Raw genomic sequence first — 24,799 nt, forward strand, 5'->3', positions numbered from 1 at the left:
CGATTATCCTCATCGATCGATGCCAAAATCAAGTCTAAAGTATCCCCATCCGTCTCAGCCGGCATCGACGATGAATCCACACCGTCTTCTTCAATTGGCACGATTGGTTCGCACCACTTGAATAAAGTGCACTCAAAGTTCCCTTTGTAGGTTTGTCATGGCTTTTGGCGATTCAGAGTGAAGCAAGTTTCTTACAATTGCAAGACTCGTACCGGAATCGAAGCTCACGTCGGTTGCCACTCTCGCCGGACCCAGACCCTCTTTTGTAGCTCGAACGCTCCACAGTTGACGCAATTAAGTCACTCAAGAACTAGGGTTCTTCACTTTTTCGCTGTGGCTGAAAGAAAGAGGAAGAAGATGAATATCGTGAAAGAGTAGTGGGAAGCGTTTTTTAAATAAAAGTGATTTTATATATAGTATAAAAGTACTTTTATTATAATAATAATTATTATTGTCGAATTAATTAAAAATTTATCAACAAAATGATTATTTGGGTCGAAATACTATTTAAAGACGTTGACCGTTACGATTCGACGGATCAGTCAGTTTTGGACCGATTGTGATCCGAGTTGAAATGTTTGTAATTCAAAAATTTAGAACATAATGTGTAGGACCAAAATCATAAAATGAACACATATTCTGAATCAATTTTGACCTTTACTCAGAATTAAGAAGTTTTTCCACAGTAAAAAAAGTTAAAAGACTATTTGTATCTATTTCATAAACTCATTACCAACAATATTACGCTAAAAAACTGAAAATAAAATTGAATATCAAACATGTGTTAAGCAAATAATTTCTTCCTCAAACTAGGCCCAATAACTTAGTGACATAGATCCCTCGGATCTGATCATTCCGTTATATTGACAATTTTAAAAAACGGATCATAGTATGAGGGCGGTTGGTCAAGGTGGCCCCCATCGTCTAGTGGTTTAGGACATCTCTCTTTCAAGGAGGCAGCGGGGATTCGAATTCCCCTGGGTTAGGTCATCATTCTCTTTGGTTTGCAAAACCAAAAATTTATTCTGAGGATAAAATTTTGACAAATAACTAATTGATTTTTTCTTTCAGTTATCGCCCTCTACATAATAAACAGGCCCTTAATTTGACCAAAATAACCTATGAAGGGTAATTTCAATAAAATAAGTATCAAAAGTACTTCATCCTTTTCGCAATAGTAGATGTATTTCTTTTCGGTATGCGATTTAAAAATTTATGTCAAGTGAGTTATGTAAAGGAAGAATAAAGTAAAAAATAAAAAAAGGTAAAAAGATGAAGAGAGGATAAAGTAAACGTGAAGAAGTTGTTGTATTTTATTAAAAAGAAAAATAATTTAACTATTATGAACGGAGGAACGCTTGGAACAGTAAAAGTTCTTTACAGCAGTAAAAGTTCTTTACAACGATATTAACAAAATTATGACTTATAAATTACAACTGGTAGAGTACAATGACTAAATTTGTTTTTTTTTCTTTATCATAAATCATTAAATCACCTTGACTCTTTATTACCAACCCAACGTTTAATAAATTTTTATTCTTTTTATTAAATCGATATTTTTCTAGTACTAAAATCAATAAAAAAGGGCAAAATGGAATTGAGATGAAGTGACGAAGGTAACCCAGAAAATTAAAAGAAAAGCACTTCAGAAAGAGAAACTCAGGAGAAGGAGATGAAGATGGAGATGAAGATGGGGTGAAGCACACAAAAGAGTGATATATAATTTAACGTGTTTCGATTCCTTAAACCCAAATTAATCGTTACACCTCCTCATTCCGGAACCGATTAGGGTTTAGGTTTTTGAAAGTTCGTTATTTCACATTTCTTCTCCATTTCCGCCGGCGGCAAGCGCAATTCAGCCGCTCCTCTTCCCCACCTCGCTCTAAAATGCGCACCAAAGACAGGATTTCCTATTTCTATGACGGTTTCTTTTTAAACTCTTGACTCCTACTTTCAATTCGTGCTTGCGTGTGTGTGTATGTGTATGTGGAAACAAGGGGAACCGTGCTGACCGGATGAAGGAAACTGCAGGGGATGTGGGGAACGTTTATTTCGGGCCTAATCATCCAATGAAGCCGCACCGTTTGTGCATGACGCACCATTTGGTTCTGGCGTATGAGCTTCACAATAAGATGGAAATCTATGTTCGTGCCTTGACCTTACTCGATTTCTTCTTCCCTTTTCTAGCTATTTATTTATACCTGATTAATATTTCCTGAATAATTAGAGGCCTCACAAGGCTTATCCTGTGGAGCTAGCTCAGTTCCATTCTCCGGATTATGTTGAGTTTCTGCAGCGAATCTCTCCTGACAAGCAACAGCTCTTTGCTAATGAGATGGCCAAATGTATGATTTTTCTGTTAAATTTATGGTATCTTGGATTGAGTAACTAGAAAATTTCAAACCTAAGAGGACTTTTATAGCTTTTGGTTCATACCGATTGATTGATATATTTTTTTTGTTAAGATTGATTTGATGTTGATGTGATTTCTTAAATAACTGTTGTAACTTGTAGATAATCTTGGTGAAGATTGTCCAGTCTTTGAGAATCTGTTTGAGTTCTGTCAAATTTATGCTGGCGGTACATTAGGTATGTTCTGTTTACATGTTTGGTGGCTCTCTACCAAGCCTTGCTTCCCCAAGCTTTCACTGAGGCATGCTGATTTGCTGCAGATGCTGCACGGAGATTAAATAATCGGTTGTGTGATATTGCCATAAATTGGGCTGGTGGATTGCATCATGCAAAGAAGTGCGAGGCATCTGGGTTCTGTTACATCAATGACCTTGTGTTGGGAATTCTGGAGCTCTTGAAGTACCATGCTCGTGTGTTATATATTGATATTGATGTCCACCATGGTGATGGGGTGGAAGAAGCCTTTTACTTTACTGATAGGTACCATAAAATAATAGTTGATTCATAACCAAAGACCTTCTGATTGGTAGTTTTTTATAATCTGATGATTATGTTCCATCTAATCAGCATTAAAATGGTGATGACTTATCTTGGACTGGTGCAGCTTCCAGCTAGGCATGTGCTTTCATGTTATTTGTAGATGTCTTAAGAAGTGTCGGATGATTTTCTATTGTACTATTTGTTGCATCTTCACAAACTCTCCGCCCAAGTTTGCCACTTAGACATGAAAATATCTTTGGAAACGTTTACCATATTTCCACTGGCCTTTTCATCATGTAGTATAAGATGATAGAAGTAAGTTAGATTTGTGACAGAGAATGAATATAGCTAGATTATGCACATCGCTTATAATCTCTTCTTGTTTTGCCTGAATTTATCGTGTTGGCAATTGGCATATATGTACTTCATTACATATTGAGGCATAACATATCAAATTTGACAACACTAGAGTCATTGATATGTAGGCTTATATGGTCCCTGGCATAGATGCTTTTACTTTTTGAAAGTATCTCTCGAGTAGTAAGACATCATGCCTTGGCTAAATATCCTTTTAACTGCTATTCGATGAACATAGAATTTCTTGGTGATGTGGGCTAGAAACTTATATGCTGGTCATTACTTTGAAGAAGTTAGGAGCCTGCGGTGTTCAACTAACAATTTTTGGTACATAACTTTTTACATGGCAGGGTGATGACAGTTAGTTTCCACAAGTACGGTGACTTGTTCTTTCCTGGAACAGGTGATGTCAAGGTGCTTCCTTCACTTCTGCCATTTTCTGTTTGTCGCAGTGGAAAATATGGTGACACCTGACTTGAAGATATAGTGAACTTCTCTTGGTTCATTTGTATCATATGATTCAATGGATCGCCACTTTATAAAATAAGTGGATTACATTTTAAAGTTTTCAATTTTTTTGTATTAAGATATGCTAGAATTCATGAAGCATTTAGCCCTTCAGGTTATTTTCTTCTGTCAGCTTGTTGTGTCTGTCTCAGAATATTGTATATAAATATGATTCATATTATGGACTGAAATCAATTCACTGCTAAACTGTTTCCACCCTCTCACCCTTGAATCCCAGTGTTGGTTTGAGGTATGTCATGTTTTCTGTAAGCTCGACTTGATTACTGATAGATTTATGATACCTGAAATTGTATTATTATATAATTTCTGGCGATTAAGTCTTCAAATTCGGGCAGTAGTATAGGGACCAATTCCTATACTGGTCCATTCAGAATATTCATGGGTTCTAGATCTGGTAAGAGCACAAACGTAGACAAATTTTAAATTAGAATTTCTTTGCATGTATGTCATTAAATTGTTATTTTAGTCATCACTGATTCATTATGAGAAAGTGTACTGCTTCTAAACCTCAGTACCATACTACCAATGTTGAATAAGTATGTTCTTGTGTTTTTTAATTCTCAAGGATGTTGGAGAAAAAGAAGGCAAAAATTATGCTATAAATGTACCTCTTAGGGATGGAATAGATGACGGGAGCTTCTTACGTCTCTTTAAAATGGTAACTTTTTATCAGCTCTATTTATTGTACTTTCTTTTGGGTATTAATAAATTTTCTTATGTGTTGATATTGTAGATCATTTTGAAAGTTGTTGAGTGCTATGCTCCTGGAGCCATTGTTCTCCAATGTGGAGCAGATTCACTTGCCGGGGACAGATTGGGATGCTTCAACCTTTCTATTGATGGTAATATGATTGTTGTTTGAAATTTAAACTGTTTTTTTTCCTATTTCATTCACCATCATGTTCGCTGTTTTGTCCTGGGCACACTGTTGTGATAGTTTGTTTTATCACTTACTTGCCCCGTGCGGTTTTTCCTACAGGTCATGCAGCTTGTGTGAAGTTTGTCAAGCAACTTAATTTGCCTTTGCTGGTTGGCCTTTAAATAGATTAACAGTTCATTTCTGCAATATGGTTTTTATTTTCTTGACTTGCAGAAAGAGTTTTCTGCTTGCAGGTAACTGGAGGTGGGGGATACACCAAAGAGAATGTGGCCAGATGTTGGACTGTGGAGACAGGGGCACTTCTAGGTGTGGAGCTCGCTAGTGGTATGGTTATATACTTGCCATTAATGCTAGTTTACGTTTTACATGATGTATTCCACAGCACTTCTCTGAACTTGGATGGCTATTATACCTATTCATGCCTGTTCATTTAGTATAGTTATGTTGCTCACATATCTACTGTGAAGTTCTGGTATGTGCTATTTGATGGATCAAAGATTGATTTCTGGCAGTTCTGCTGTCATTTATCTTCTTCACCGGGTCTTAAAAACATATTTCCTCTTCTTTATATGCACATATCATGAGCATGCTCATAAATATATTTGGTGACATATTAATGGGGCCAATATCTCTAACTAGTCCTATCCTTTTTCCCTAGATCCTGATACTTATTATTCTAGCTTTAGCTTATGGAATTATATGGTTAATAATAGTACATGCTTGATGGCTGCTGCATAACTTTTTTTACTCTAACCTTCAGCACCAGCAGTCTTAGTCATGTCATCATATGGAATTATCCTTTTGAGTCCGTTCTGCAATAAGAATATAAGATATCTTTACAAACTTTGCTATCTTATTAGTTAATACACCTTGTTCTGTGTGTGAGTATTATTGGTTCAAATTCATAGAGGCCATCTATGTCGTCGTATAGTTATGCAAAATGAAACTACCGTATCTACCATATTTAATCAGTTATGCATAATGTTTTGCAGAGATACCAGAAAATGAGTACTTCAAATATTTTGCTCCGGATTACTCGTTGAAATGTGCAAGCGGGCATATGGTATGTGATCATAAAGATCTTATATCCCTGTTTTCCACTTGGATTGATATATGGGAATTTCGTATCAGCTTAATCGTGCTTAATTATACTCCCTCCGTCCCATTAAAATATATGCACTTGAAATGGCACGAGAATTAATCCACAATTAGTAAAGTAAGAGAGAGGGAGAGAATGGTAGTTAAGTTAGTGTTAGTGGATAGTGAGACCCATATTATTATTAGTGTTTAATGAGTTGTAATGGTGGGCCATAGTGGTGTAAGTTGTAAATAAATTGATCTATTTGGGATGAGTTGGGGACAACTGTCCATAAATGGAAATGCCAATATTTTTATGGGACGGACGGAAATAGAAAATGCACATATTTTTATTGTACGAAGGGAGTATATTGAGTGGAGTATATATGTTATGGTTATGGGCCTACCCAACCAGTGTTGTTAAAAACGCGACCCAAGCGCGCTCGGGGCGTGGGGTGCTCAGGTCGAGACCGGCTTCGCCCCGACATGGGTGAGTCGAGCGAGATTCATGGGGCGCAGTTGGGGCGCAGTTGGGGCGACGGGGGCGACGGGCGACTGGGGCGAGCCGAAGAGGTTTTCCTGTTGTGTTAACAAAATTTTTTGGGTTTTGAAAATGGAGATGTGCTTTAATGGGTAGAGAATCAAGGCATTCATTAATTTAATCCACCTTTTCCTCTATTCTAGATTAATTAATTGTTTTCTCAGCCTCATCATCTCTGCGACCCACTTTTTGATATTTTCCTAGATTAATTAATTAGTTTTTATACCACTAGGTTAGTCTAATTAAATTATTAATTCTTATTCACCCACTCAAGTTAGAGTCTGTATCGATTCCAATGCATTAGTTAGTGCAGTTATTTTATTACTCAATAATTCTTTTTTTACCCACTCTACAAGTTAGAAAAGTAAAAATTTTAGTTTTTTTAATTAAAATATTCATTATATTGATTAAATACCTTTAAATATTACTACATAAATGATAAATAATCTAGAAAATGGTACTTTCACACCAAGAAGTCTTTTTCACACAATGTATTTCATTAACCTGTATTAAAAGTATAGATATAGCTTAATTAGGCTAATAGTACGCCCTGATTCATGGGTCCATATTCAGATGTGATATGAAGTAATGATGTATGTAGATTTATTTGATGTGATAAACATTCAAGCAACAAACTTATAAAAGAGACACAAATATAATCATCATTCGGCTATTCTGGTGCCCCGATTCGTGGGTCTCTCGCCCCGTCGCCCCGGGGTCCCCCCTCATCGCCCCGGGGCACCCCACGACCCTAACAACACTGTACCCAACCAGGTTGGTCTCCATTTGATAAAGCAGGTATTTTGAAGCAACTGACAACTTCAGCCTTTTGTTAATATGGCAGGAGAATTTGAACAGCAAATCATACCTTAACAACATCCGACAACAAGTTTGTGAAAATCTTAGTGCCATTCAACATGCTCCTGGCGTACAAATGCAAGAGGTAAACAGAGTATTGAAAGGACTTGATTGTAGCCATGAATCCATGATCTTGCCCATGGCTTTCTATTATTCGTTTGTTCATGCTGAAGCAGTTGTCTGAATAGTGTTGACGCCTACTAGCTTTTTGACAGTTATGCATGGCATATCATGTTGAACGGATGGTTGTTTAATTGGAATCGTGAATGCTTTGTGTTTTATCTAGGTGCCTCCGGATTTTTATATTCCTGAACTTGATGAGGATGAGCAGAATCCTGATGAACGCGTAAATCGTAAGTAAAATTTTACCCTCTTCTGATCTCACATCTTTTTGTCTCTAATTTACAAATGAAATATTTCTCCCAGGACAAATGCAAGACAAGCATGTTCAGCGTGATGACGAATATTATGAAGGTGACAATGACAATGACAATGATCAGAACAACGATGGTACGTAGCCGGTATTAGGAGTTTTGTTTTGATATAGTTCTAAGTCTATGCTCGAAATGTGAATATGTAGCAACTGCGAAATAGCTACCCTTTTGTCTGTTATTGGAACAGTGTATCGCGATTTTTTTGGATCATGTGTAAATTTTTATAACGTTGCATTACCAATGTTATTTGTAAACTATATATGGGGAATGAAATGATCAAAACTTAAATGCAATATTTCAAGTTGCACTAGCGGCGGCAACTCACTTATACGAGTATTCATATTTTGCAAACTGTTTCAACTATGTTTCAATAAAACCAAAAGTGAATAGTTTCAAAGTATGTTGTTCTGTTGCAGTGTAGGTATTTCTTTCCGCCACGCAATTTAAGAAAAATTGTGTTAAATTAGTTAAGTAAATCAAGAATATATATGAAATGAAAAAGGTAGAGAGATGAAGAAAGAAAGAGAGTAAAGTGAGAATAAATGTGTTGATTTTTATTAAAAAAAAATCTATTATTAAGGAATATATTAAAATGGCAAAATAACTTTATTACAATTACCAAATTGTCTTTCCAATCAACTTCCATCTTAGCGGTCAATCTGGAAAGAGGACATTTTTATCATCCCAAAGCTATTTGTTTATAGAAATTTGATTAGTTAAATTGCAGTTTCATGAAATTACAACTTAAGTACAAGCAAATGGACAAATACTACTAATACTTCAGGTCTGTAGGGCTGAAACCAAGCTATGTTAATGCGATAAAATATACTGCTACTACTTTCTCGTCCTTAAAAAATAAGTCTATTTTATTATTTTAATCCATCCATTAAAATTAGTTTATCTTTATTTTAAAAAATGTTTTTTTATCACATATATAATACTACTAATAATGTGGGTTTGGATCCTACTATTCAGTAACATTAATTTAATTACCCTTTCATATCAATTTTGTATTAATATTAAAAAAAATTCTAATTTTAAGGGACGAATAGGGTAATATATTTAATGTAATGTCTTTTATTATGTAATAAATCAGTACGGGGTATTATATTTTGTTATATGTACTAAAGTATTGGATATTAAAATAATTATGATAGAAGAATAGAATTTCTTAATTTAGACAATTAATTTATTTGTAGGAGGATGCTAATTTATCAGTTGTAACATAGTAGTATTTTAAAAGTAGTAAATAGATTTGTACCACTACTTTCGTCGTACAATGAGAGTCACATTTTTTATAAGTAAGCCTCACATTCCACCAACTTATTTCACTGACATTTTATTATAAAACTAATACTTTCTCCGTCCAACTCTAAGTTGAGCATTTCTATTCTAGCATGAGATTTTATGTAGTGTTGTTTTGTGAGTTAAGTGAAGAGAATAAAGTAAGAGAGAAGGAAAAGTAGAGAGAGTGATATTTCTATTTTTAGAAATGTGTCATTTGGAGTGAGACGAAGGGAGTATATATAAGTGAGATCCATAGTCCACTAACTTATTCAACTCACTTTTTTTATATTTCATAAAACTCGTACTCACGCCAAATATATACTCCCTCCGTCCCATAATATATATCACACTTTCCTTTTTAGATTGTTCCATAAAAGATATCACATTTCTCTTTTTTGGAAAAAGTTCTCTCTTACATTAATATAAATATAATATTCTATCTCTCCATTCAACACACAAAATAACATCTCATAAAATCTCGTGCTATTACCAAAGTGTGCCATCTATTATGGAACAGAGGAAGTAACTTTTATTGTGGGACGGAGGTAGTATTATGTATCCCATTCTATACAGATTCCAAAAGATATGCATAATATGGCGCCTTGTTTTATAAATACTTATGTCCTAATAATTATTTAGCACACGATTGGTGTCTCGTTTATATATTCTATTTCAGACAACAAACCCCTAAAACAAGTAACAACCTAACCTTAATCAACTCGTCACAATATTCCAATTATTTACTAATCACAATCTTTGTCTCCTATCCTAGATAATTATTTGTCTTATTCTCCAACCACAATGCATTCATATTTTCTTATCATACACTGCAAAAAGATCATTGAGCATCTTTTTCTTGAATTCGGTAGTTCAACAGTTTTTACAACATTCCCCACAATATATATAGGATTAGTAACATTACATTTTCACAAAACAACAAAGGAAAGCAACCATGAAGACTACCATTTTGGCTCTCTCACTATGCTACATAGTTTCACTCTCATGTAATTATATTAATTTCATTCATTCATAACCTTGAATATTACTAACCATTTATTCCTTTTTTTCTCAGCTGCATTACTAGGATCGGACAAAATTGGCATTAACTACGGCCGGATCGGAAACAACCTCCCGTCGCCCAACCGCTCCATCGAGCTACTCCAGTCGATGAACGTCCGCCACGTGAAGCTCTATGACTCGGACCCCGAAGTCCTAAAGCTTCTCTCGGAGACGGACATCCACGTCTCGATCATGATCCCCGACGACCAGATCTCCCGGATCGCCTCAAACCGATCCGAGGCGGACCAGTGGGTCAACCAAAACGTCCTGACCCACTACTCAAGTACGAGAATCTGTTTCGTACTTGTGGGGAACGAGGTATTCAGTAACAACGACAAGCAAATGTGGCTGGACCTCGTCCCGGCAATGAGGTACATCAGAAAATAGCTAAGCGAGCTAAACATCCACAACATCAAAGTGGGGACCCGGTGGCCATGGACGTCCTCGAGACGAGTTTCCCGCCCTCGGCCGGGAAATTCCGGTCTGACATCCCGGCTCAAGTGATGAGGTCACTAATGAAATTTTTAAACGGCACAAGATCATTTTTTTCCCATGGTCTAAAAATCCCACAACAATGAGCCTAGACTTCGCATTGCTCAAGGAAGGCAACCTAGCTTATACCGATCCAAATAGTGGATTCATCTACACGAATGCTCTGGATCAATGCTCGATTCCGTCAACTTCGCGATGGGGAAGCTTGGTTTCGAGGGCATTCGGATGGCGATCTCCGAGACCGGGTGGCCACACGAAGGCGACATCGACCAGACCAGTGCCAACTCCTACAACTCGGCTACTTACCTCTGCAATCTCGCCGCCAAGATGTCGTACGAGCTACCTCTCGGGACGCCGGCTCGGCCAGGAGTTGAGATTCCGACCTTCATATTCTCAATCTACGACGAGAACCAGAAGCCCGGCCCCGGTACTGAGAGGCATTGGGGGATTCTCAGCAGCAGCGGTCGATCCATTCACCAGGTATAGTCTTCATGTTTTAGTGGCCAAAACCTGTCAAGTTTTGTCATTTTGGATGTCCATCTTTTAAAGAAACATTTACCTTTTTCCACTTTTAGTAAGTAAGCCACTAATTCATTTCACTCACATTCTAATACTCATATAAAAATGGGACCCATATTTCAATCACTTATTTACTCATTGTCTTTATAAGGTCAAACAATTTCTTGAAATTCGCGCTGCTGAGTCAAAATGCGTCTTTAGAGGGAGTATTTTTTTAATAATCAAACCAAAAAACACATTTCATCACGTTATTTTAATAAAAAAAATCTTTATTCAAATTATAGATATATGGAGTAACAAATTTTCGATTTTATAGAATATCAAAATCCATCCAAAATAGGAAAAACAATAATTTGATCATGACCAAATTTTGAAGTAATTTCACTATGAATATTCGATTTCTACATATTTTACTCATTCCTTCATACGATACTCCTCACCCTAACATAAAATAATTTTTAAAATGTCACTCCATCAAAATAATGCAAGTTCACTTAAATAAATTTGTTCCAGATGGATTTGGCCGGGTCGTGCCCGGCTGGAGATAAGGGCTGGGCGGTGCGACATTTGGCGAAGCCGGTGAATAACCGACCTTACAAAGGGAATATATGGTGCGTTTTGGCCACCAAGACAATGAGGGAAGTGGACTTGGCCCCCGCTGTGGAGTTCGCTTGCCTGCAAGGCAACTCCACCTGCAACGAGCTAGCCCCGGGCGGGGCATGCTACACGCCCGTGTCGATCATGTCTCATGCTAACCAGGGACGGAACCAGAAGTTTAAATAAGCCGGTGCTGAAATATAAAAAGTAACTATAATATTATTATTTAAATATTTAATTTTATATAAAATATTTTATGTATATTATGATGAAAACTGTTTCTAACAAATCATTGTTATCAATTCTATATACTACCCTCGTCCTATAAAAATAGGCTCAATTTCGTTTTTGGTCCGTCTTATATAAATAGTCAATATCTATTTATGAAAACATTTTCTTATTCTCTTTTACTTTATCATTGATAAGCCTCATCATCCACTACACTAATTCCACTGTTTTTCTCATTCTCTCTTATTTTACCAATTACGTATTAAAATTTGTATCATCCCCAAATGGTCTATTTATATAAGATATATGTAGTATATTCTCTCGATCATGGTAAATCTATCTTATAAGTTTTGACAATTTGTCATAATAAATTTAATAGTTTTTTTAATTAAGCTAGTTTTGAAATTTTTGAAAAAATTAAATAATTGTAATGATTTTATTTTAATTATTAATAGTAAAATTATAAGCTATCTTATAAGTTTTGACAATTTGTCATAATAAATTTAATAGTTTTTTGAATTAAGCTAGTTTTGAAATTTTTGAGAAAATTAAATAATTGTAATGATTTTATTTTAATTATTAATAGTAAAATTATAAGTATTATGACTAAAGCATTTTATTAGACAAAAAGTTTAAATTATTTAGTGATAAATTAAAATTTTAAACTGTGGTTATGAGACAGAAATGGCGTCAATATATTAAGTGATGACATTAATTAAAAATTTCATCCGATTAGAGCCCAATTTACAATTTATAGTAGGAGTTAGGGCTGTCAAAATGGATATCGGGAATTGGATACCCGATATCCCCGAAATATCGGGTAATTGGATACCCAATACCCGATTTTTTGGGTTTCGAATCGGGTTCGGGTATAGGAATTTTAGATTATTGGGTATTGGGTAACCCGATATCCGATCGGGTATACCTAAATTATCCGAATTACCCAATTTTTTTAAATTTCTTTTAAATTTAATAAATTACATATCTATTTTATTATTTTAAAAATCAAATGTACACCCTAAATCCTTCACTATTAAGTCACATTTAGGGTTAAGGTATGAATTATGATGTTTATTATGGATGAATGATATGAATTTTTTATTTCTAATAATTTGTAGTAGTTTTTTTATCTTAAACTCGAACTAATTCAAGTTTGAACCAAATTCGAACTACAAGTTTGTATTTCTAAAATTTTGTAATTAATTTTCTTAAAAAAAATAAAAAAAAAAACCACAACCGGGACTGGATACCCGAAATTATTTTCGGATCGGGTATCGGGTATTAGGTTTTGGAAAATTCGGGATCAGGTAACCGAAATTTTCGGATTGGGTATCCGCGGATACCCGATTTGACAGGCCTAGCAGGAGTTAATATAAGAATATGGATACAATTTTCTGCCAGCTCACACCCCCACTAAGCCATCTATCCACATATAATGACACCTTGCCTATTTATGAGTCATGAGTTAACTGTAGTGTTAAATACAGAGTAGACTATATAAAATTCTCTCCCTCTCTCCAATCTATTCTCTCCTTTTCAATTAAAGCCTCAAGAAATGAACATAAAAGGAAAAGAAGAAATGAACATAGATTTGAACATCTGTAGAGTTCAAACGCCGGCCAAGTCCCCGCTGGAGCGGTGGCTTGGCCCAAAGTAGGTCCGTGCCTGATGCTAACTATGCATTCAGCTCGTATTGGTCCAAGTTTAGAGGTGATGGTGCGTCTTGTTACTTCGATGGCCTTGCAGTTCAGACCATTGTTGATCCTAGTAAGTTTAATTACACTTTATTTATTGGTTACTATACAATTAACATAGGGATGTAATCAAATAATACTAACTCTAAACTATGTGCTGGACTGTTAGGAAATGTCAACAGATGATAAAATAACATCAATCGAAAATGACATTAAAATCTTGAAATTTTATAGTGTGTTAGACACTTTGTTAAAGAGTTTATACTTTATCAATGTATTGTTCAAATATTTTTTATGTTGAGAGTGAAATTGAGTGTTGCTTTTGCAGGGCATGGGTCGTGCAAGTTCCCGAGTGTGACCGTGTGATGAAAGATGGCAAAGGCATTACGTTTAGTTTGGTTATTGAGTTTTCTTATAAGGTCTTTTTATTTTATTTTATAATTGCTATAGTCTCAATATTTATGTTTGGTTTATCACTAAATCGAGAAGAATAGTACTAAATTGTGCCGTATATTAGATGCGGAGTTGGTGAAATTTGTTACGGAATTATAATGATTACTATTGATATGCGTGTTGGATCGTGTGTCTCAATTTATTTTTTTACCATATGTTTTGATTACTACTACTCCACTTGTCCATCATTCATTTATCATTTGAAATCTGTACGGATTAAGCGTTCGCGTTAGGGTAATACTAATTTACAGTAATAACTAATAACTTTTTAGCTCCGTGTGATCAAATACTAACTAATTTTCAATAATAACTAATAACTACTTTCAATTTTGTATGTTGAAAATATCAACACCAAGACATAAATTTATTAATCTTCTTGTGTTGATAAACTCATGTCTTTGTGTTGATAAATTTTAAACACATAATTAAAAGTTATTAGTTATTACTGTAAATTAGTATTACCCTAACGCAACCCTATATGAGCAATGTTAATTAATTGTAATGACCGCCCCCTTTTCATATCCATTAGACGCCGTCGAAGTTGGACAAATAAATTCAAATTTTCTAAATTTGAATTTTGAACGAAAGTATTTATTTTCGTGAACGAGAAATGTTTGCTAAGTCGTAAAAGAAATAAGGTGCGAAGTGTTATGAGCAAAATAAAAAGAAGTCGCACTCTCTTCATTTTATCCCCAAAATGAACGTTTCAAAGTCATGCAAGAAAGGAAATTAAGGACATAAATTCCGTTTCTAACTAATTATATTACATATACCGAAGCGATTAGGTTACAAGTAAAGAGGTACAAGGTTTTGGCAAAACAACAAGTATGTGCCCATCTTATCGAACTAGACTACGCCCCACGCCATGTCTCGATCGGTCGTCGAGCCGAGAGCAACGACCCACGGCGCGGATAACGTTTCCAGCCAACTCCTCAACCACTCCGTTAACACGGTTCAGCTGCAAAACACCATCAAACAAGACAATTGAGTAAGAGTATCCACTATGGGACCGCCCCGCCTATAGCCCCGGCGGGAGCGGTCCCGGTGTGGTTTATAGTGTAGGAGTTGTCCGCCCCCAGGGCGGACACGGAAATGGGGGCGGTAGGACGGCGGACGACGGATAGACGACAGGGAGGGGGGGCGAGGACGCACAGGGCGTCCTTTCGCCGCGGCTATAGGCGCGCCGGCCATAGTGACCGGCGATCGGCGCACCGGCGGTCGAATTTTGTTTTTTTTTATTACCTCTATAAATACCACTCTTCACCACTTATTTTTTCCCCATTTTCACACAATCCCTCCATTCACTATCTACACTTTCAGTCTAAAAAAATGCACGGAAGAGACAACGAATCACCCGACTCGGAGGAATCGGGCTATGGCGGCAATCCTTCACAGCCGTCGGCCGGCTATCCTTCACAGCCATCGGGATATGGCTGCTATCCTTCGCTTCCGACGGGATATGGCGGGTCTCCGTCCTAGCCGTGGATGTGGAGTCAATCTCCCCCCCGTGGGCATCGAGCCCAAACCTACAGCCATCTTAGTCGACTAGGTATTCTTCAACGCCCCAACCTATTCAGCGGAATCTGAGTCGCTCCGCATTTGGGGATTACAGACCCAACCTCGACGCGCTTAACCAGCCGCGTCCGGAGTCCCCTTTCCAATCCAGTCAATCTCTTTTCACCCAAGCAGATCAAGACGCACTGGATACTATGATGGGTCTGCTCGGTTCCGGCGTCCCGGATACGCCGGCAAAACAGGTGGAAACGTCTTTTCCGGCCCCAGGAGGCGGCAGTAGGGGCGGAGGCGGCAGCCGTGGCTCGGGGAGCTGCGGTGGTGGCTCGGGCAGCGGTGTCGGCGGTGGCGTCGACGGTAGCGGTCGGTCTGGCTCCAACCGGGGCAAGCTCTACACCAAACAGGAGAGCATTGCCGTGGCGAGGGCGTGGGATGCCATCACATCGGACCCCGTGGTGGACACCGATCAGCCGGAGGGGAGCTTTTGGAGGTGCGTCATGATGGCATACGAGGACTTCAAACCCGACGGCGCCGATAAGCGCAACCCAGAACAACTCCGAAAAAAGTCGGGTAGGATTCTACGGGCTACCAAGCGATTCGCGTTCATATACCAGAACAACCTTCTCCACGCTGAGAGTGGCCGAAGCGAAACAGACGTGAAGGCCCTATCGATGGGCCAATACAACACGGAGGGCTGGCCGAAGTTCACACAGTGGGAGAAGTATCTGGTCCATGCGGATTGTCTGAAATTCAAGGCCATCGTGGCGCGAGAGGTCAACCAGCTCCTGGGCCGAAGCGTACAAGGCACAACCTTGCCGGGGACTACAGCAGCGGAAGTGGCTCGCACTAGTTCGAGCAGCCCGACGAGCAAGTCGAAGAACCAGCCGCTACACACACTAGGCGAGGACGGCCCCCGGGACAACATGCCTCTATCCGCAGCGCCAGAGGGGTTAGAAGTGCCGCCTGCCTATCGTCGGCCGCGTCCGGATCTCGTATCCCCCAGCCCGCCCCAATCCCACAGCACATGGTGCAAGCCCCCCACGAGTCTTGAGAGATAACATAGATGTGAAGTTGATGCAACAACTGCAAGTCGTATGCATCAAATACGCAGCGGAATATGACCCGTACGTCAGGAACGTCTACAAGAGGCTCATCAATCGGATTGAGAGTCGGCTGGGGTTGGTGGATGATGCTCCTGGAGAAACCGCGGCTAGCAGCAACCGAACCCGTCAGGGCACGGGCACTGGCGGTGGTAGCAAAGACGGACCAACGAACGGCCGGCACGGACGAACCGCTCGACGCATCAGTAGCGGCGAAGGCCGACCCGGTGATTCCACAGCAGCGACGGCGGTCTAGCGACCCCACAACAGCGACGGAAGCACACGGCTGGGACGGCTGCTGTCCGAATCGGCAACGCCAATGGTGTGCACGGGAGCGACGTTCGGCGGTGGCAGGCGATGGTGACGGGAAGTGGAGGCGCCGATTTTGCTAGGGTTCCACCGATTTGAGGAAATTGGGCAGGAAATGAAGTGAAAGAGGGAGAGAGAGTAGGCGACGTGGTGAAGGAAGTGATCTTTTAATTGGGTTCCTTTTTTAAAAAAATTTATTTGGGCCATGATTTAAAATCAAATTGTGCCCTCTTCATTTCCTAAAAATTTAATTTGGACCATCACATTAAGTTAATTTGGGGCTGAGTTATAATTCCCTTCGGGCCATTCAATTTACTTCGATTGGGCCCGTCTTCTTTTAATTGAAGTAGGCCACTGCCCTTAATAAATTTTGAGATCATGAAACTTCATTCCTTAAGCCACGAGAGAAAAGAAAATGTTAGCCGTGTTGACCTAATGACCAATAAATAATTAAAGCGGTCTTTAATTAGTCAAAGTAAGTATTCCAAAGTACTTAACGAAAAATATTCCGGAAATTTACTATACTTAAAGAGTTCGGCAAGATCCCGAATGAATTAAATCGTTGATTTAATTAATGGTTAAAGATTCATGGATTTAGAAAGAAGGAAGTAAAAATAAGCACACGCTTAGGAATGCATACACGCTAAATAAATAATTACTTAAGCCTAAATTAAGTATATTATTTGTTTATGAAGGGGAATCGTCGCACCACAAGTAAAATTAAGTCAAGGAACGCTCATTTGAGAGTTTAAGCAAAAGAGGTGGACTTTTCTTTCAAAACGTGATTTTATGTGAAAACGAGTATTTTGAGATGAGTTATCATGCCTTGTTTTATTTATAATTACCTATCTGTTGGCAATGCCAAGCAAGTTAAATCGAATTCGGGTCCCAGTAGGGCGGCAAACCCTACTCGGACTAGTGTACACATAGGGACCGTGTGCTAGCGCTAGAGTTGGCCGATCCAGTGACCGTCGTGGAATGTGGCCACATTCCCGGTTCACACAGATCAGATATGGTATATCACGAGATGCTATGTGACTGCGCAGTCAACCTTTTGAAAAGAGAAAAGTTTTAGTGACCGGGAATCATTTTCAGAACGGCGGCTGTAGATACGGCAGGAACGGCAGCGGAGATCACCGGTGATCCGGCTCGGGGGCAATGATGCAACAGCGTTGTCAACGTAGAGACGACGCAGCGTCAGGTGCATCCTCGCGAGCAGACAGACAGCAACGCAGCAGCAAGGCGGCGGCGAAGTCGACGTCACAGCAGCGATGACGTCTCAGCAGCACCTTGATGATGATGGCCACGCAGGCAACAACGGCGATTTTCGAGTGGGAGCCCTTCTCGGGCAGTTTCCGGGCTCGGAGAAAGCTGTTGGCGCAGCCGCTGCGAAGGCGACGTCGCACCAGCGACAACGCAGCAACAGCAGCTGCGCCGGAGAAGATGCAGCGGCTGCGTGTTCAGTGGGAGTCCAGCCGAGCCATGCAAGATTTGGTCAAGATTCTTTCCAAATTTAGATTGGGGTTTCCTAACCCTTGGAATTGATTTTGGAAATAATTCAAGATTTTTTTGGAAATAAGATTTGAATATATCTTTAGTGGATTTTATATATTATATGAGATTTAATTATGAATTAAATTATGGATTAATTAGATTTTTTCCTTATTTTATGGATTTGTAGGGATTTTATGGATAATGACAATCTAATTTTTTATCAATATCCTATGGATTAATGTGGATTTATCCCTAGAAAAATCCTAGTTGGATAATATTATTTTATTCTTATCCTATGAGTTTATATGAATTTATTCATAGATAAATTCTTGATGGATTGGATAGTAATAATATACTCCATCCGTCCAGCAATAGCAGTCCCATTCACAAGTGGCGCTGGTTTTAAGAAAGAGTTTGAGTGTGTAATAAATATAGTGTGATAGTGGAATTTGGGTCCCACTTAAAATGTTTAATTTATAAATTTAGCTTTTATACCAAAATTTTTTGAATTCTTGTTTTTAGTTTCAAATTGTATATCACCAAATCACACTAATTGCAGTCACAATAGTAAGATCTAAACACCCTAACCAGAACCGGATTTCTAGCTAAACACACACTGTGAAATTTTCACTTTAATTTCAAATCCATGTTGAATTGATTTCAAAAGACAATTAATGAATCGACACCAAATTTGAATCAAAGAGCAAACATTGCAGAGGACACAAGAACTGAATTTTCAAGAACAAATTTTGCAAAATTAACAGCTCTAAAAATCACACTTGATACAACAATTAATTTCACAAATCAGACACACAACATGACACTAACGCAGATTAATGAATAAAACTGCATCTCTGATTCTTTCCAACTCCCCATCTTTGTCTAGTGTTTCTTCGATGAGCTTCATAATGGACAAGCTCTCTGTAACACCAGCCAAAGGCACAGGTGGCCAAAGGGTAGGAAGAAGATCAAGGGGATTAGGGCAATGTTTTGGACTGTATTCCATTTCAGAGAGAGGAGAAAAGGCGGGCGATTAGGGTTTTGATAGGAGGTGGTGGAGACGGCGGGCGATGGAGGCAGTGGAGGCAGCGGGCGATGGAGCCAGTGGAGACGGTAGGTGCTGTGGGCGATTAGGTTTCCCGAGAGAGTGAGAGATAGAGAGAGAAAGTGAATCACACAAATGAGGGTAGAGATGAGGGGATTGGGGTAGGAAATTAGGGAATTAATTTTGGGGCATTTTTTAAGTAGGGGTTGTTTTTATTGCCAAATATGGTAAGGGAACCTGGACTCCTATGCGGACGTCCCGAAATAGAAAAACGGGACTCCTATTGCCGGACGGAGGGAGTAATATTTTATTCTTATCCTATGAATTTATATGAATTTATTCATATATGAGTTCTAGATGGATTTGAAGAATGATAATATAATATTATCTAATTCTTTGGATTTATATGGATTTACTCCAAGAATAAATCCTAGGTGAATTAGGATTAATATTAATATTAATTTATTTTTATTCTATGAATTTGAACAGATTTAATTCTATTAAGACAAATCCTAGATGGATTAGAATAAACATTAATCCAAGTTATCCTTATCTTTTGGATTCATATCTTAGATAGATTAGGATAAAGATAATATATAAGAAAATCATTATTTAATTGGATTTAGATAAATTAATTTATCAAAGAAATCCTAAGTAATGTTTGATATATTCTGGATGTCTATTCTAAATAGAATTAAGATTTGTATAAATCTTGGTTGATAGGATTTTATTTTATCTTATGGATTATGATGGAATTGTTTCTATCTAGTAATATCCTAGTACGATTTAAATAATGATAATCCTAGAGCAACGTTATCTTGAATCGAAGGATTTGATTTTATCAAAATAAAATCTAGAATAATCTGAAATGGATTTAGATAGTTAACACTATCTTGATAAATCCTAAATGAAGTTGGATAATAATCATCCATGATAAAACTTAATTATTTAATTGATTCTCCCTTGACTAGATTAAATAATTATCATTAATTATCCAGTGTGTTTAAATGTCATGTATTAAATGGATTTATCTGTTTATTTGGTGTTTATATTTTTAAGTGGATTATCTGTTGTATCTGCTTATGTGATAATTATGCAAAAACCATATAAAATATCTAAGTGATAATTACAACAAGTGCGTTGTATATGGTCTCCGTCGATTGGTTTACAAATTTTATGAAGCTAGTTTCTAATATTATCGACACCCATTATGTGGGGAAAATAATCCTACGAAATAGCAAGTTCATCTGGGCAGACTTCTCAAATATAAATAGTGTGAACTAGAAAGTAGTTTCTAATATTATCGCCACCCATTAAGTCGGGACAATAATCTTAAGAAATTACAAGTTTCAGAAGTTCATACAGAATTTATGAGATAGTTTGATTTTGTTATCAGCACATGAGCATCGTTATGGGAATGTGTTGTAGAAACAAAATTCTGTAATGATAAATCTAATGGTCGTGCTTAGGCAACATTAGGCGGCCATGCCATTATGTGGTATGTGGACTATTCGTCGGTGTTGTGACCAATAGAAATGTTAATGTTGTGAATGAGTATTGACCTCTTATGGAGGGTACCTGTTTTCGATTTTACAGTTGCAAGATACATAATTATTTTGTGGTTATTTGGGATTATCTATTGAGCATAAGTATGTGATAATAAGTTAATTTGCCAAATCTTCATTATGTCATTCAATATTTTATCTGCGATCCTTAAAGAAAAACTCGAATGCCAAAATTATGTAGACTGGAAACGTGAATGGATAAGATTTTCATTGCTAAAACTTGGAGTTTATACTCAATGATTCATATCCTCCATATCCTCGACATAATTCCATGAAGAATGTTCGAGAATGCTTTTTGCATGTACTTGACAAGTTCTTTGAGGAATAAGGTCAAGCTATTTTCTTTGAGGATATCAATAGAATCTGTCAAGAAGATTCGATTGGAATATCCTAGAGGGACATAATGTTTTGAGGAATCTTTTGATCATTCAAATAGTTTTTTACTCAAGTCATCGCCTGAAGTAATAAGAAATGACTAAAAGAAGGTTTAACCAAAAAGTAGAAAACCTTCAGAATATTAGTCGTTATATTTCTGTTAGAGGAAAGTAACATGATAAATGACGAATTCATCTAGACTGCAGTTTTCCTAAGTCCAGTTCATTGAACAAAAGACTAGATATAGAAATGGGAGAGCCTGAATTGTCATCAAAGTTTGTTTATAGTGAGAAGAGATGCTTTGAGAGTTTGATTGACCTTTTAAAGAAGGACAATGACTTACATGGAAATGCAATTTCTAAGTAAGAGATCTTGATCCAGTTAGGCATTTGTTGCAGTAGGAGCTATTTATGCTCAATTATTGTTTCATGATTGATGTTTATGACATCATAGTATTGAAACAATATAAATTCAATAAGACTGAGTATGAAACAACACATCAACTTCTTAAACAATGAATGATAAAGTATTTATGGCTCTTAGTCTTAAGGCCAAGAAAATACTTAGCTATTGTTCAAAACTAATATAGACTATCAAGATTTTAGCAATTTGTTTGTTAAATAGCTTGAAAGTCGAGAATGTATGTTTGATGCACTATGAGTTAGAATCATTTGATTCAGAATACTTATCGAAGTGCGACATAGAAAGACTAGCAAGTCTTAATGGTTTACACCATAAGAAGACGAGCAATGGGTTAGGATCAGTAGTGGGAGTCTAATTTCCAAGCATTCTTCTAAAGAATGGGATAGTTATGTAAGAAGGAATCGAAGTCTTTCTAAGACAAGTTTGATTAAGTGATGAGTTGTACTCATGAAAATCTTATCATTGATGGGATAAGCGTTAGATACAACGAGTTCCACATTAAAGAAACTACCAACATCAGTACCTTCTACAAAACACGATTTGTGGACTTGAGCGACTCTAGTCTAGCACATCTCAAGGTGTAATGTTATTCCAACACATGTTGGAAAGGTATCCAAGTAATTGGAGTTGAGTACTGATCAGACATGTTTTAAGGTTATCCCAAATGATGTAAGATTATAAGTTCTGTAATCTTCAAAGATAGAATTCTTGTATGAAGATTAAGAGAGGAACTAAAATCCTAACAGCGTGATAACTCTCAGGACAGAGAGAGATATCGAATTTTCTACATTAACAAGGAGTTATACCATTAGAAACTTTTGCACTAATAAAATCAACTTCAACACCTAAGATTGTAAGAACCATGTCGTAGTGGGAGCGTTTCTAGGAACATAACAAGTTCATGGGTCTAAGAGTGTCGCAAGACTCAGTCTTAGATTAACTTGAACATAATCCTTCTACTACAATGTAGCATTGGTTCATTTGGATATTCATCCTTGGAAAGGTGATAGATTTCAAACTACAATCTTAGATAGACAACATGTTTTACAAGACTTGCAGTACAACCTACAAGCTGTGTCAGTTAGTGGGAGCAAGTATCCTTGCAAGTGTAAATGTGGATCTCAAATGGCTAAACAATGACAATGGGTTATGCCCAAAGAGAAAGATTATCTTCTCGTCTGTCGTTGTGCCAGGATTGATTCGATCATACTGTCTATCAGAACTTACATAAATTAGAATGTATGTATTATGATTGTCAAGACAACTTTCTATTAATAGAAGTCTTGAGGAAATCATCTACATGGAACTTCCTAATGGATATGTAATAGAGGGCAAGAAACACATGATTAAAAGCTTATGAAGACCTTTGTGGTCTTAGGCATGCATATAAATCAGAGTATAGGTGTTTTTATCAAGATTGTCAAATGTTTTGAATTTGACTTGTGCCCTTAACAGTGCTGTAAGCACAAGGAAGTTGAAAGTGCATTAAATATGGTATTATGGGTACTCTACGATGATGAAATCTACAAAAGTTGCAAACAACTGAGATTGACATCTGGCATAGGAAACTGGCTGTCTACCCATTTTAAGATAAATGATTTAAGAGAAACTAATTACATTCTAAATATCTAAAGTCTTTAAGATTGCTAGAAAGAATGTTGAGATTCTCTTAGTAATCATATATCTATACACTGTTTGGAACATTTTAGCATTAGAATTTCCATACAAAGGCTTTTACCTTTCAAGATGGAATTGTCTTGTCTCTAGTAAGTGTCGTTTGACACTTAGTGAGATCAAGAATGATGAAACTAGTGATAAGGCTCATTTCATGCATCGGTTTTAGGGGTAAAACATATACTACTTGATCGGTTTATCGCGCAAACAAGTGTTAAAATGTGCAGAAATGCTACTTGTCCAAGGCAGCAAGGCCGAACTGATCAAGCACGTACAAAAGGCGAATAAAGCCAAAAATCGGGGGAGTTGATCAAGGGGCGAGGTCAAGCAGTTAAAGTGGGGACCGCTGGTTTCTAGAAGGAAAACGTGAGGAAATGAGCTGGATGTGGCGCACCATTCTGTTACCCAGGACGACGTTCTAGAAGGGGACACGTGCCAGCTTGTGAAGACGCCAGGACGAACCGATCAGAAATTTGTTATCCAAAAGCGTCGTTATTCTAGAAGAAAGAGCACGTAGCAATCAATGAGTCGCTCATCCTCTGCATGAGTGAATATTCCCTATCAAGATCGTTATCCAGCTGGAGGCCGAATCGAGCTTATACATAGAGGCTGCGCTACCACAAGAAAGTATCCGAGACTTTACTTTTCGCCTAGTTTAGCTTAGTTTAGCTTAGTTCAGCTCTCTAGCTTAGTTTAGCTTAGTTCTGCTCTCTTAGCTTAGTTTAGTTCAGATCTCTAGTTTAGCTTAGATAGCGTAGTTAAAAGGGCGACCGAAGGAAGCGCTGCAGAATAACCATTTCTGTCGGCGTAACTTAAGTTTCCCGCTGAGATTTTTCTCAGTTTACCGCTTTCTTTATTTTCGAAGTGTAAGCTTAGTTTATTTTCACGCTGTAATCGTATCTTAGTTTAATCGAAGTTATTCTCTCTTTTAAATCGCGCATTTACTTTTCTGTTATTACCTGCAATTTACTTGACCCAATGTTTAAATTTCTGTTGATCAAGCTAGCTAGTTTGAATTCTGCCTAGATAAAAACTGTAGTTAAAACTCCCAAGTTAAAGCGTGGCAGCAGCCAACCCCCCTGTTCACTACTCACACACTCGACACACCAACTTCTCTGTGGGATCGACCCTGCACTTGCCGCTTTACTGATAAAGTAGTACGAAATCGGGAGTTATAAATATTATCTTTGGCGCGTTTCGGTTCGAGGATTGATTCGATTAAGTGGCAACGACAATTTGCTAACTGGTCCAATCGATTCAGTTATCCTCCATATAACTTGATCCAATCTTAATCCGCGCGTTTCCGAGCCAGCCAAAATGGCGCCGTTGCTGGGGAAGCATGGTGTTACTTTATGTTTGTGTGTAGTGCGTAGGAGTAAATAGTTTATTTATTTCTTTTCTTATTT

General features: G+C 37.6%; 1 protein-coding gene and 1 pseudogene across 1 annotated transcript; both read left to right on the forward strand.

Annotated features, from left to right (window-relative positions):
* The first annotated feature begins 1,597 nt into the window (after positions 1-1,597).
* On the forward strand, positions 1,598-7,862 carry LOC121746381 (histone deacetylase 9-like). The gene is made up of 14 exons (XM_042140188.1): positions 1,598-1,924; positions 2,032-2,144; positions 2,228-2,345; positions 2,515-2,589; positions 2,673-2,892; positions 3,600-3,663; positions 4,343-4,435; positions 4,511-4,619; positions 4,757-4,806; positions 4,891-4,981; positions 5,650-5,720; positions 7,120-7,218; positions 7,420-7,486; positions 7,560-7,862. The coding sequence occupies exons 1-14, from the start codon at positions 1,888-1,890 to the stop codon at positions 7,649-7,651; spliced, it is 1,299 nt and encodes a 432-aa protein (XP_041996122.1). The 5' UTR covers positions 1,598-1,887; the 3' UTR covers positions 7,652-7,862.
* Positions 7,863-9,792: 1,930 nt separating this feature from the next.
* On the forward strand, positions 9,793-14,010 carry LOC121797693 (annotated as a pseudogene).
* The last annotated feature ends 10,789 nt before the right edge of the window (positions 14,011-24,799 follow it).

The sequence above is a fragment of the Salvia splendens genome, chromosome 1 (genome assembly GCF_004379255.2).
Source record: "Salvia splendens isolate huo1 chromosome 1, SspV2, whole genome shotgun sequence".
In the NCBI taxonomy this organism is placed as follows: domain Eukaryota; kingdom Viridiplantae; phylum Streptophyta; class Magnoliopsida; order Lamiales; family Lamiaceae; genus Salvia; species Salvia splendens.

What these genes read in the sequence shown, in the direction of transcription:
- LOC121746381 (XM_042140188.1), top strand. Translation starts at nt 1,888, where the DNA reads ATGCGCACCAAAGACAGGATTTCCTATTTCTATGACG. An exon ending in GATTTCCTATTTCTATGACG is followed by an intron (nt 1,925 to 2,031) that starts GTTTCTTTTTAA and finishes AGGAAACTGCAG; the next exon opens with GGGATGTGGGGAACGTTTAT. An exon ending in GCCTTTTACTTTACTGATAG is followed by an intron (nt 2,893 to 3,599) that starts GTACCATAAAAT and finishes TTTACATGGCAG; the next exon opens with GGTGATGACAGTTAGTTTCC.